Here is a 12941-nt window from a genome sequence, read left to right as displayed (position 1 = left end):
ATAAACTTGGAACTCTCTTAACTGTTGCCTTGTGTAATGTCCTATACAATGCCAGCACATTTAATCCAAAAATACATTTATTTAAAGAATTATTATACATAATCTTTGAAAAATAGGGTCATAGTTTAAAAAGCCAAAGTTTTTTCACTTCTGACTCTTAAACTCTTCTTGGAGGACGTGGTGTAATTCCTTGAGGAAATTCTTCAGTGAGGTGGTGCTGCCTGGTGCCACAGGACATGGCTTCTGGAATGGGAAAAGGGCTGTTAAAAAGCTTGCTGGGGTGGGGTTGGGTTCTGCAGCTTGGCTTGGGCTCCTAAGGGTGGTGGGAGAGTAAAACAAAAACAGTGACCAAGGGAGAAGCCTGAGGACAGTGGCACTGTGGCACTGCTGTGGGCAGTGCAAGGAGAACTGTGCCTCACCTTGTGCTTTGCTCTGCTCTCTGGGCCCAGGCTCAGCAAGTTGTAGTAAATGCCCCCGAGGTTCCTGTGGCATCTCTTGGTCTCCTGAGCAATTGTGGCAGCTTTGCAGAAAATCTCTGTATTGTTACCTCTCTGGGAAAAGACACATGGCTTTTTAAAAACTTTTGTATAGTCATTGCTCTTATTAGCAGCAGATTAAAACACTACAAATAATAAATTTCTATCCTAAAGGATAGGTGAAGATTGTGGTTTGAGGTGCCAAAGCCTCCCTGAAGCTTCCCAGTTCCATCTGTGCACAGCTGGCCCTGGTCCCATCCCTTTCCTGGCGAGGAGGAGTCGAGCCCTGGCAGAAGCTGTGGCACAGAGGGAGCAGCCTGTGCTGGGGCATCGTGCTCCTGCTGCAGTGTGCATGTGGGACCCTGTGGAGCTGGTTTGAGCAGGCAGGGAGGCTGCAGGAATAACAAAAGCACCTGAGAAGAGTTTGCCTTCCTCAGAGGCTTTGAGAAGCCCTATAGCAGAAGCACGTGGAAGATGAGCAGTGCTGGTGGCAATAAAAACTGATTTGACTTTCTTCCCTGGGGGATGTTCCCAGTGCTGCCTGCTCTATCTCAGCTTTCACAGTGTCTTCAAACAAGTGACCAGCCTGTCCCTGTGAGTGTGGGGCTGTGCAGCATCTCAGGCATCTCCTCTCATGAGGTGAGGGCATGGGCTTTCTGTGAAAACAGGAACTCAGGGGCTGGGGAGCGCAGCTTAGGCAGCAGTTTTCAGAGCAGAAAGAGGCCTTATTATCTGCCATTAAATCTTGTGCTAACTGCAGAGGCTTCCCCAGATAAGGGGCTAAAGAGGGATACCCAGCTCTCAGGATGCTGTGCAATAGGTGTGTGTGGGTGTCTGAGCTGGTGACAGCTCTCCAAGGCAAAGGGAGGTGTTCCTCTCTCTGAAAAGCTGAAACCTCTGTCTGCTGCCCAAGCACAGGTGCCCATCCCTGCCCTTCCTCCGGGCTCTCCCTGTCCCCAGGGTGGCCAGAAGCCACCAATGCTGCATTGGTGGAGGTGGAGGTGGGTGTGGGAAGATGAGGGGCACCTGTGCAGGGCACTGGGCGTGGTGAGAACCAGCTGGGCAGCCCAGCATTTGTGCTCCTGCTCCTGCTCCTCGGCAGCACCACACCAGGACAGGCAGGATCCCAGGCTCCCCACCTGCCTCCCACCTCCCTGTGCTCTCCTCTGGCCCCCAGCACCCTCCCAGCACCCATCAGGGCTACATGATTGGGGTTTTGTCTTACCTTATCATCTGCAAAAATATTTATCACATTCATCTTGTCACAGGAAACCTTGATGAAGACACAAAGGAGAGGAGCAGTCAGGCTCCAGACAGCACAGATCCATCCTGACGTGCACACACAGACACACATCCATCCCCCCCAGGCCCAGGAGCGTTGTGACCCCTGTGCTCATCACCTTCCTCTGGCTCAGCATCATTCCCTCCAAGCCTGGTGAAACAATCTGTTCCTCCCATCAGTGGGTAAAGCACTAACCAGCCCTACCTCCTGCTTCTGCTGGACCTTCTCCAGCAGCTTCATGGTCTCCTTCAGTATCCTGGTCCGTAGTGTGTGTGACTGTGGAGCAACCACGTCACCCAGGCAGGCTGACAGCACCAGGAGGGTGAGCAGCACCTGCACCAGGATACTCATGGCCTGCTTGGGCTGGACCCCTTCAGCTCTTAGTCTCTGGATTCTTTGGTGACCTGTAACTGTGTGCGCTTTTCTGGAGGAAGCACCTCAATTTATTACTGTAAAATTGCTGAACCAGAAGGAAAAACTTATTTTTCCCTTATAGGCACTTTCCAAAGTTGCTCCCAATTAGGAGAGCAACAGGTCTTTTTTTGTGCAAGTCAAAATTTTCTTTTGATCTTGCATTATGAAATTTCCACTGTAAGATGAGAGTGGCAGGAGTCAGGTCACATACAAGCCTGGTTTGGGGATTCTCCGTTTCTCCATATCTCAAGGCTTCCTCTACAGGGTGAATTGGAAGTGGTTAAACTGGGTAGCGCGCTGCTCTGACACTCTCCAATAGCAACACTTTTCTTTTTATTTTCCTTTCAGTATCCTGCAAGTTCTTCTATGGTGTTTCATTTGAATATCTCCAGATCACGTAAAGCATCCTTCAGCTGCACTCTGATTTCTGCCCCTGGGTTTCTCAGCCTGGGGAGGAACAGAAAGAACGGCAGAGCTGTGTGGGGACAAATCTGGGCAGAGCAGGGCATCAGCCTGGGGGGTTTGTGGAGAGCTGGGGACCCCCTGACCAAAGAGGGTCCCCAAAGCAGTGTGGCATCCTGCAGGGCTGTGTGCGGGGAGGTGCTGTGGGAATCAGGGTCCTGCTGGGAAACCGAGGGTTTGTGGCCCTTTTCCAGAGTTTCAGGGAGCTGGAGGCTGCCCTGTCCATCCATCCTGCCCTGTCCATCCTGCCCTGCCTGGGGAGCAGCAGCCTGAGCTTTCAGACCATGGGCTCTGCCAGCCCCACCAGCCGCTGCTGCCACAGGAAATTGCACTGAGAAACGCTGAGCTGGGAAACTTTGGAGTTTTGTAATAACTAATAGGGATTTTTCTAACTCAAACAGCAACTTGCCACCAGATAACAACTTGTGAGCACTTCATGAATCTGGGAGTAGCCAGACTGAGAGTAATTTTGTTTGTCTGGTGCTCATCCGAGATGCCCTGGATGAAATTAGGTGAAGTCACTGACACAGAGAGACCTTAGTGAGGGATTTGCCAGTGGAGAGCTGTGCTGTGCTATGGAGAGCAGACAAGGGAGCATGCTCTGGCTGTGTGACTGCACCCATGGCCTCCAGGGATGGTGGCACAGAGCTGTCCCACTGGGCTGGGATGGGGGATCGTGGTGGTGGTGGTGGTGGTGGTAGGATCCCTGCCTAAAAGTGATGCTGGAGAAGGTGATGGAGGCAGTAGCCCCATCCTGCAGACACAGGGATGCCCCAGTGATCATGGTGGAAAGCTCTAAATCAGTGAAGAGAAAATGCTCAAATCACAGAAAAAGTTAACCTTTGCTCTACTCAGGCTGAATCATGGTGGAAAACTGCATTGCAGTGTGATAAGAAAGTCACCAGTTGTGTTGGGTTTGCATGGCAAGGTTTTGATAGTGAGGAGCTACAGGGCTGGGTTCTGTGGGAAGCTGCTGGGAGGTTTCCCAATGCCTGATGGAGCCAGCTCCAAGAGGGACCTGCTGCTGGACAGGGCCCAGCCCATTGGCAACAATGGCAGTGCCCTGGGGAAAATCCCTGCACAGCTGCAGCTGGAAGAGAAAGGAGAGAAAATCAGGAGTGAAGTTAAGCCTGGGAGGAGGGGGGAGGTGGGGCTAAGGTGTTTTAAGATTTAATTTTTATGTCTTATTATCCTATTCTGATTTATTCACAATAAATTGAATAATTAAATCGTTAAACTAATTTTCCCCTAAGTTGAATCTATTGTGCCTGTGACAGTAATTGCTGATTGTGTTTTCTTTGTCCTTACTCTGACTCACAAGCCTTTTGTTATGTTTTTTCCCCACTGCCCAGCTGAGGGTGACAGGGATGCTGTGGTGGGACCCTGACATCCCTCCAGGGTCAATAATCCAACACAACAGCAAATGCCAAATTCCCATGTCCTTTCCCAAGGGTGGGATGGAGCTGAGGGCAGTGATGGCCCCATTGCTCTCTGAAGGGGCAGCTGCAGCCCCCATGGGGTCCCCACAGCTTCTGGAGCCCTGGCTGTGCCTTCATCCCAGCCACCCTCCAGGGATGAACCTGCCCCGTGTCCCCAGCAAAGAAAGGTGCTTGATTCAGAAATGTGTCCTCAGTTTTTCCCCTCTTGGAGCTCCCTGTGCTCTGTGGAGCCTTTCCCATCCCACAGGGATCCTGCCCAGGCTCTCCAGCACCAATTTGCCTGTGGCTGCTGAGCCTGGGCTCTGCCAGAGGTCACAGCCACCAGCTCAGGTCTCCCTTCTTTGTCCCAGCCAGAAATATTCCAGAACAGCCACCGAGACAGAGCCTTGAGGGTCTGCCCAGCTGTCACCTCCCGCCTGTGGGGACTGGCAGCTGGTGGCAGCAGGGATCCCAGAATCCCAGAACAGGCTGGAAGGGACCCACAGGGGTCATTGAGCCCAGCTCCTGGCCCTGTACAGCACCATCCCAAGGGTTACACCTTGTGCCTGAGGGAATTGTCCATGTTCTGATCTCATGCATTTCTGCAGCTGCTGGCAGTGCTGGGGTTTATCCAGGGCAAATCCCAAGGCTGCAGCTGAGTCCCTGGTGCAGGCACTTGGAGCATGAATAACAATTTCCAGCAGTTTTGTGGATTTGTTTCCTCCATGTGTGCAGTGGCACCAAGCAGGTTCTGGTCTGTAGGGCAGCCCCATCCCTTCCCTCTCCCATCAGACAAAGCTTCCCCTGCCTGCAGCTCCCCCTGGGCTCCCCCTCAGCCCCCAGACCTCAGCCTGCACCCCAAAACCCCCCTGCACCCTGGTCCCATGCACAAGGCCCTCTTCCCAAACAAAGGCTCCCATCCTTCCTGCTCCAGCCCTTCCTTTCACCAATTTCCTAAGCCACAAGCCAGGTGGGTTCTTCGGTGCCTTTTCCTTTCTCAAGGCTTTGCTCCCAGTGGCAGAGTGGGTAAATTACTGTGCACTGCCCCAAAAATGCCAGCATTCCTGACCAAGGAGACACCCCCAGTGCTCCTCACTAACTGCTGAAGGCAAGAGGGAAATGACAGCACAAACTATGGACACCAAGAGCTCTTAACTCAGTTGTTTATTGCTTAAGCCCAGGGACACTTCAATAAAATCAGTGCATAGTTGTTATTAACAAAATAATAAAATGAAGACATTCAAATACATGGGAACTTGAATATATTAACTCTCATAATACCAATATTTTAAATAGAAGAACAATAAATTATAAATCAGCACATGTTCATTCGTTGTTGTGCAAAGGCAATCAGACTGTAAGAGTTCCCTAAAATGAGGTAGCAGTATTTTAAATATGATTGTATTCTACAGAACTACCATGTAATTTCAAAATAAACCTTGAATACTGACTTTTCCTTTTTATTTTAGGTCCCCAGCAAAGAAAAGCTTTCAATAGCCAGGACTTTTTGTAGGTTGCACACTATAAAAATAAGTTATTTAAATAACATATAAAATAAATAAACAAATTTCAAAGTAAGATGCCAGTGAGCAGCCACTAGATTCAAAGTCATCCTACAGACCCTCCTGTCTTCAGTATTAATAACTTAAAAGCCGCCTACAATAGAAGAGACACACTCAAACTGCAGTAAAAGGTCCAGCTCCTCTGACCCGTTTCCCCCCCAGCTTTTGCTCTCGGCTTCTGCACTTCCCCAGCTCTGCTCCCAGAAATCGGCCTCCCCCCAGCTGCACCCAGCCACACATCAGAGTAAAATTCACCATTTCAGACGAGATTTTGATCTCTTTAGGAAGAGAAGATGATTGTGAAGAAACGTCCCGTCGCTAAGCGGAACAGGAAGCAGATAACCGGGTTTTGGTTTTGGCAGGTGCTGCGGGAGCAGATGGATGAGTCAAGAGCTCCGCAGCTGCCCCGGGATGCTCAGCCCTGCCCTGCCCGCGGATCCCATCCCGGAGCGGGGCTCAGGGCAGCCTCGTGCAGGTGACAGCTGGCCCCAAGGCTGAGTGAATGGCGCACACGGCACTGCACGGGGAATTTGGGAGATGCCGGGTGCCTGGCACGGGGGACGTTCCAGCCAGGAGGAGCCGGGTGCCCTCCGAGGCTCATCCTGCCCGGGAGAGCCGGCTGGGACCGGGAGGGATGGAGCAGGGCTGGGGGAATGCACGAAACCAGGAGCAAACAGAAACACAAAACAAAACAAAACAAAACAAAACCTCTGGGCAGAACCCGTGCGAGGGCTGGCAGCACTGGGGTCCCGGGCTCGGGCTGGCAGCGGTGCCGGCCATCATCATCATCATCATCATCAGTGCGCAGCCCAGCCCCAGCGCCGGAACATCGCCTGCGTGAAGTTCCCCAGCGCGGGCAAGAAGTGGCGCAGGTAGATCTCATTGTCATCGCTCAGGACGCAGCTCTGGGGAAGGAAAAGCTCAATGCATCAGGGCTGCAGCAGGGTTTGGCAGCTGGCTCGGTGGATAGTGGGCTCCCAGCACACACAGATGCTTTGTTTGCCTCCGGTGCCTCATAAATAACTCGGCAAATAACGCAGAGTTGGTGCTGGCCCGGGAGGTCAGGAATTGTCCTTTGCTCAGGACAAACATCTGTCCCCTGTGGCCAGCATGTGACTCACATGGCCCCTGCTCCGGGCTGGCTGGGGACGGCGGGAGCTGTCGTCCCCCCACAGGGGCAGATGAACCCAAGCACTGGCAGGTTTGCCATGCCCAGCTCTGGCCCCCATTTGCAAGAGAGCAAATTCTGATCAGCCCCATGGCACCCCCAGAGTAGGGCACAGGCAGCGTGGGGCAGAGCTGTGGAGCACAGCACAAGGAGGAGAGGAGCAGCACCCCCTGCTTACCTTCTTGCCATGCAGGAGCTTCAGGTTGCTGATGAGAGGCTTGTAGGTGTCCTTGCACCTGGTGACTTTGGTGAGTGCCACCTCTGCCTGGCACAGCAGCTCCTGCTCTGGCAGCTGGGGACATGGAGGGGGATCATTAGAGCCATGTAGCTGAATTAAGCTGCAGTTGCTTACTCAGGTGTCCAGGGCTGGCAGGAGGCTCCACAGGGAGTTCCTAACGTGGTCCATGTCAGAGCAGTGGCCCAGGGCTGGGGGCAGAGCCGGGGGCTGGAGGCACAGCCAGCATGGAGCTGCACTCTCCCCCCAGGGACTGGCACTGAGCAGCCCCTCAGGGACTGATGGAGCCACCTCAGCTACAGGAGCTGTGCCCCACGGGGAGGAGGGCCCTGGCTATGCCTGCATTTATGATAAAAGCATTTTCCACCTATCTCTGCATGGGTATTTACCTTTGGATCCGTGAAGGGAACCTGTGCCACTCGGGTGTCATTGCAGGGCATCTGCAGAGGCAACACAAGGGAGAGCCATGGTTATGAGACTGCCATTGCAGGACCATCACTGTGAGACCATCCCCAGGGAGCCACCTGCTGTGCCCGTCCCTCTCCAGCAGGCCATGGCATGGATGCACCCTTGCTGCTGCCAGCACTGAGATCCATCTCTCAGCAAATTGCTTCCAAACAGGCTCCTGGACACAGGACCTGGGTCTGCAGAGCACTTGTTTGAGAAAGCACAGGAGAATCCCTGTGTGCCCAGTGGGAGTAGAGGAGAGACCCCCTAGCAGCTCACACTGCCCAGACCACCATGTCCATGTCCCTGAGCTGCCTCTGTCTCCCTGACACAGAAGGTTTTCTTGAACCTCAGCGCTTTTTTTCTGCAAAGTAGATAATGTCAGGTGGAAAACTTCATCTGACCCCCAGGAGCTGCTTGTACCACCAAGTGCTGATCACACAAAGTCTAGGCTGAAATGGGCCAGGGTGCCCAAATGATCGGTGGGACAGGGTGGGTTGAGCCAGCAGGAAGGGCTCCTGCCACCCCGGTGGGCACCAGTCCCTGTGGTGGCAGTCCAGTAGCTGGCCTTGGACACTGAAGAACATCATCCTCATCATTCCCATCATCATCAATAACGAGGTCAGAAAGCAAAGCAAAGTGAGAGGTGCAGCAGCATTTACCTGTGGTCCTGAGTTGAGCCGGATCCAGCGGGTGACCTCCTTCAGTGGTTGCTGAAGGTGAGATGGAGCTGCAGAGATGAGCTGGAGCAGGGAGAGCAGGGAGAGCAGGGTGAAAGCTGCCTTCAGTGGGGGGAGCATCCTGCCACCGCTCTCTGAGCACGGCCTGGGCTGGCTGGGTTGGATGGCTGGGGTCTCTCTGCCTCTCTGCTTCAGACAGCACCATTTTTATAGCGTGAAGATGGAGCTGTGTCTCCATTACAACTGCCAAATTAGGTGTCTTCCTGTGCACAGAGGATGCAGTGGGAAGCGAGACACCCCTAAGGCATTACGTAATGGTGGCAAAGATTTCTCCATGCCTTGAATAACCTTATCTATTATTGTATGTATACATGCAGATTTTAATCACCTAGCTGATAGGCAAGGAGATACTGGGATGAGAAGATGAGAATTTCTTTTCAGTGTTCAAGGATCTGTTTACTATCGAGCGTGTTGGTAATGGGCTGGACTGAACCAAGCACCTTGCAAGCCTTGAGTGAAGTCAAGGCGTGATCAGAGAAACATCCATTGGTGCTTTCCTGGTCTCCACAATGGGAAGGACAAACAGTTATGCAGGAGGATCAGCTCCAGAGAGTGCAGGGTTGGGTGCCTGCCAGACTCCTGCCTCGGGTGTTGGTGCCTCATGGGGGATGATGTGGAACCAGTGGGTGCCTGGACCTCTCCTCCTGCAAAGCTCCTTGTGCCAGAGGTCCCTGGGCCATGCTGGGACCTCATGCAGTGCCCTACAGCTCAGCCTCCAGCAGCAGAAAGGGGAATCATGAGCATTAGCAGCCTTCAGGGAAGGGCCTGTCACAGGGATGCTGTTGGAGAGGAAGAGCTGAACTGTGTGCCAGAAAATATTCATGTCCTTTGGCCATAGTAGCAGTAGCCCCAGCAAGCTCAAGTCATCAAAGATTTGAAGGAAAAGAAAACCTCAAAACTTTTATCAAGATGTTGAACATCTGCAAAACCAAAAAAAGTGCTCTTGTTTGTAAAGGAAGAAGCATCTGAGGGTGTTTTCTGGCATGTGGGTATTTGGTTTCAAGCAGGACTTACTCAGCTCTGTAGCACAAATCCCGTTGTGGGAGGATGGCTCTGGTAGAGCCCAGCTTGGCCTCCCACACCATCCCATGGTGTCCCATGCTGTTCCATGCCATGCCATGCATTGCCACACTGTCCCTCTCATGGCATCCAAGGGGACATCAGAAAACCAGCAGTAGTTCAGGGATTCAAACCACCACATTCCCGAGCAAGAGAACAGACAAAAACCCAGAGTTGTTTCTCACCATGGCTGGTCTTGCCAGCAGAAATTTTGTGGGGAAAAAAAAGTTGACTTGACAAAATGGCTCATTTCTTCTCCAAATTCTTAAATTACTTTTGCTGCTTCCTCCTGCAGGCACAGGTGAAGCAGCACTTGTGGCTCTGCTGTCACCAGCTCCCCATGGCCCTGCAGTGCTGCTGCCCCAGCTGGGGCAAGCCCTGTCCAGGGAGCCCAGCTTCAGCTGGTACCTGCTTAGAGGCTTACAAATAGTGCAAACTCTTAAATGAAGTTAGAAATTATAGAAATATTTAAGTTCAAACCTTTTTTTTTTCCCCACAAATTTTCAGTGAAGCCAAGGTGTCACAGGGCCTGAGGGGGCCTGAGGAAGCCTGAACTCCATATTTGAAACAACCCCCTTCCCACTGCACTGGACTCCTTCTCCATGGGATGACCATGGACCAAGGATGCAGTGGCAGGACTGGACTGCAGCACTCACCATTTGTTCCTGTGTTAGCCTGACAAACTTTGTTTTCCTGAAAAAAAGATGGTGACAGTTCCCAGTCATTGAATTTCCTGTGAATTTGAGAGGCTGGGTCAGAGCCAGGGGGGAGCCTGGAGTGCTCCCATGGCTGCAGGTGGAGGGGCTGGTGTACATCCAGGGCTGCACAGTGCACAGTGTGCTCTGTCCCCTGTCCCTGGCTCCCCTGAGCCGAGCTGCTGGAGCAGGATGCACCATGACCCAGGAAAGATCCTGTGCTCCCAGCACTGTGCCCTGGTGCAGTGTCCCAGCGGGGTCACAGGGCTATGGGGGCATGAGGAGAGTGCTCCCATGGGTTTGGATCACCCCACTCTGCAAGCCATGCATTGGAGAGTACAGGCCACCTCCCCCAAAGGCAGATAGAATCATTCCCCAAACTATTGATAATGCAACATGAACCTGCTGATGGGAAAAGCTGACATGTGCCAGTTTGGGTTGTGGGGGCAGAAAATGATACCTGGAAAGGGAAACCCAGTTCTGAGAAACAGCATTGAGGGGGGGCTCGTGTGAGAGAGGATCAGAGCTGCTTGGAGCATGGGAGCTGCAGGGAACTGAAACTGCTCCTTCCAAGAGTCTTGGTCCTTCCCAAAGAGACTGGGGTGCTGGGACCCCACCACCATGAGCCCCGTGCTGCTGATCAGAGTGGACACAGAACCCCAGGTATGGGAGCCTAGCCTGAACTGGGACTACTTGTCATAGAAGAAATGGTTTTGCTTTTGCTGGTTTTTGCCATGTATGTCCAGCTGCAGCTACAGGCAGAGTACAGAGGAGTCCCAGAGGTCTGTGCCCACCCTGCCCTGCCCCTCCATGCTCTTCATGCTTGATTTAAGCCACCCCAAGTAGGTCCCAAGCAATTCAGAGAAATGATCCAAGTGGTTATTTTAGGTACATCACGGTCCTCCTGCCACAGGGATGAACTTGGCTGCTAAAGGGAAGGTGGGAAGGTGACTCAGGTGCCTCCCCTTGCTCAAACTGCCAGGGAGAGGGAGCTGAGCATGAGGAGACTGCAGGGAAAGGAAAGGGAAGGCACCTGGGAGAAGCAGGTGCCTTCCTTGCCAGCTGTGCTGGGGCCTCTTCCCATGCTGAGCCAGGGATGGCCAAGGCAGCTGAGGGGGATCATTTCCACCCCTCCTGCTGGCCAACAGCCCCGGGGATGGCCCAGTACCAAGGTGAAATTACCGCCTGTTGGACTGGGGAGCACAAACTGAGCCCAGCTAAAATGATGGACTGGCAACTGAGTCACCTTCCCACCTTCCCTTTAGCAGCCAAATTCATCCTTGTGGCAGGTGGAGGATTTGTGGAGGGACAGGATGGGATCATGGCATTAAGAAACAATGTCAGAACTCAGGAGGTCCAGAGAATGCTTCCATTGAGGTGATATAAATAACTTCAGTTTGTCCTTGGTGGCCTGATTTTGGGTGACCCTACAAACCATTTTCTCATTTCCAACACTGTTCCAGCCTTGCCTTCTATGAAATTCTCATGGAGAAGCCACCACACATCTTCCAGGCCATTCTCTCGTGTGTGCTGCTCCTTACTGAGCAGAGCAATTCAATAAAACATTTTATAAGCCGAAAAAACCCAAATGTGGGTCACAGCATAATGTATAGCATCAGCACATGTAGTATCTCTTGAATCAGTGGTTGGGTTTATTGGCTTTACAAAGTTGTCCCTTGTGCAGGGCTGGCAGTGCTGGAACCTTCCTGCTTCCTTCAGCCGCTGCAGCTGGAGGGAAGGCTGCACTACAGCTCCAGAAATTCACTTTTCCTGCACAGATCAAATTACACAAGTAGGATGGAGCCAGATGAAGGAGAATTTGCAAACTGCATGGTATTCCCCAACGGTGCCATCTTGCAGTAGGCAGAGAGTAAATGCTGGCTCCTGGTAGATTGCCCAGGGGGGCAGCAAACCCTGTCATACTGAAATAGATGAGATGATACTTGATGTGACATTTAATGCAAAGTTGCAGGGAGACAGCAAATGATTAAGCTTTTGAAAGCATCATCTATATTTATTGCTTTGGTTTGTGGTGTTTGTTTGTAGATAAGCTCATCTGCTTGTGTTTTTTAATGTAATTTCTAGGGCACGTAAAAGCTCTTTGCCTAAAATGTGGCACGTAGGAGAAAGCTGCGCCCAGGAGTAGTGAGTTAAGTCAGCTTTTTACTTCAGGCAGGTCATAAAGCAGTTTTTGTTAAAAAAATAATTAAAAAACTTATCTTTGAAGTTTGCAAACCCAAAGTACTTCAGGGCAGGCTGTAAACAGGCAGCAGAGTTGTACTGCAGAAGTAATACTGAAGGAAGCATCAGAAAATTCAAGTATTGGTTTCCTATTCCTAACGTAGTAATGTAATTCCTAATGTATTCCTAATGTTCCTAATGTGTTCCTAATTCCACTTATAAACGGAATGTTTAGACAGGAGTGTCTTGGAGACCTCTGGGTTTTTCTTCCTAGTGAAAGCAGTTCTTGCTGACTAAGTGCAGAAAAAGCAAAAATAATCACGGTACTGAAGAAATGGATGCTGTGGCTCAGAGGTGGAAGGACAGTTTCCCACCTGAGCAGTGCATGCCAACACCCTCCATCTCCTGCAGATCCCTGGCTTCAAAAGCATTTGCCAGGGCTGAGGCTGCAGCCAGACTAAATTACCTGGAATGGATTTGCACCCAACCAACCCTTCCAGGCCAACAAGCACAATGGGTGTGTGGTGCTCTCAGACAAGTGGCTTTGCCATTACCATCCAGACAAGTGTCTGAATCTCAGCTCAATCCCCTGCTGCAATTCCACTGACTTGATATTTTTGTTGGTTTGCAGCTGTAATTTTTGGCTCTTAACCACAAGGTATCTGAGTGTGTGCATGGATTGCTGTCTGGAGGCTGGGTGCTGTGGTCTTCCTGCTGGAAAACCACCCCCACTCCCACCAAAATGGGAACTGGACAGAAACTTTCTTCACCTCTTTGCCACCTGCCCAGTGAGTTACAGCAA

At 51.7% G+C, this 12941-nt stretch overlaps 1 protein-coding gene across 1 annotated transcript; it reads right to left on the bottom strand.

The window, feature by feature from the left end:
- Positions 1 to 144: 144 nt before the first annotated feature.
- On the bottom strand, positions 145 to 2109 carry IL4 (interleukin 4). The gene is made up of 4 exons (XM_054643198.2): positions 1963 to 2109; positions 1702 to 1749; positions 420 to 551; positions 145 to 243 (listed from the first exon to the last, which is right to left on the bottom strand). The coding sequence occupies exons 1-4, from the start codon at positions 2107 to 2109 to the stop codon at positions 145 to 147; spliced, it is 426 nt and encodes a 141-aa protein (XP_054499173.2).
- Positions 2110 to 12941: the final 10832 nt, after the last annotated feature.

The sequence above is a fragment of the Agelaius phoeniceus genome, chromosome 15, assembly GCF_051311805.1.
Source record: "Agelaius phoeniceus isolate bAgePho1 chromosome 15, bAgePho1.hap1, whole genome shotgun sequence".
Lineage (NCBI taxonomy): Eukaryota > Metazoa > Chordata > Aves > Passeriformes > Icteridae > Agelaius > Agelaius phoeniceus.
This window is presented reverse-complemented; position numbering and strand designations above follow the sequence as displayed.

Bases quoted from the DNA above. Each gene is read 5' to 3' on its own strand.
- IL4 (XM_054643198.2), bottom strand. From the start codon at position 2,109: ATGAGTATCCTGGTGCAGGTGCTGCTCACCCTCCTGGTGCTGTCAGCC. The intron at 1,750-1,962 runs GTAGGGCTGGTT...GTCTTCATCAAG, and splicing joins AGGTCCAGCAGAAGCAGGAG to GTTTCCTGTGACAAGATGAA. The intron at 552-1,701 runs GTAAGACAAAAC...GTCTTTTCCCAG, and splicing joins ATATTTTTGCAGATGATAAG to AGAGGTAACAATACAGAGAT.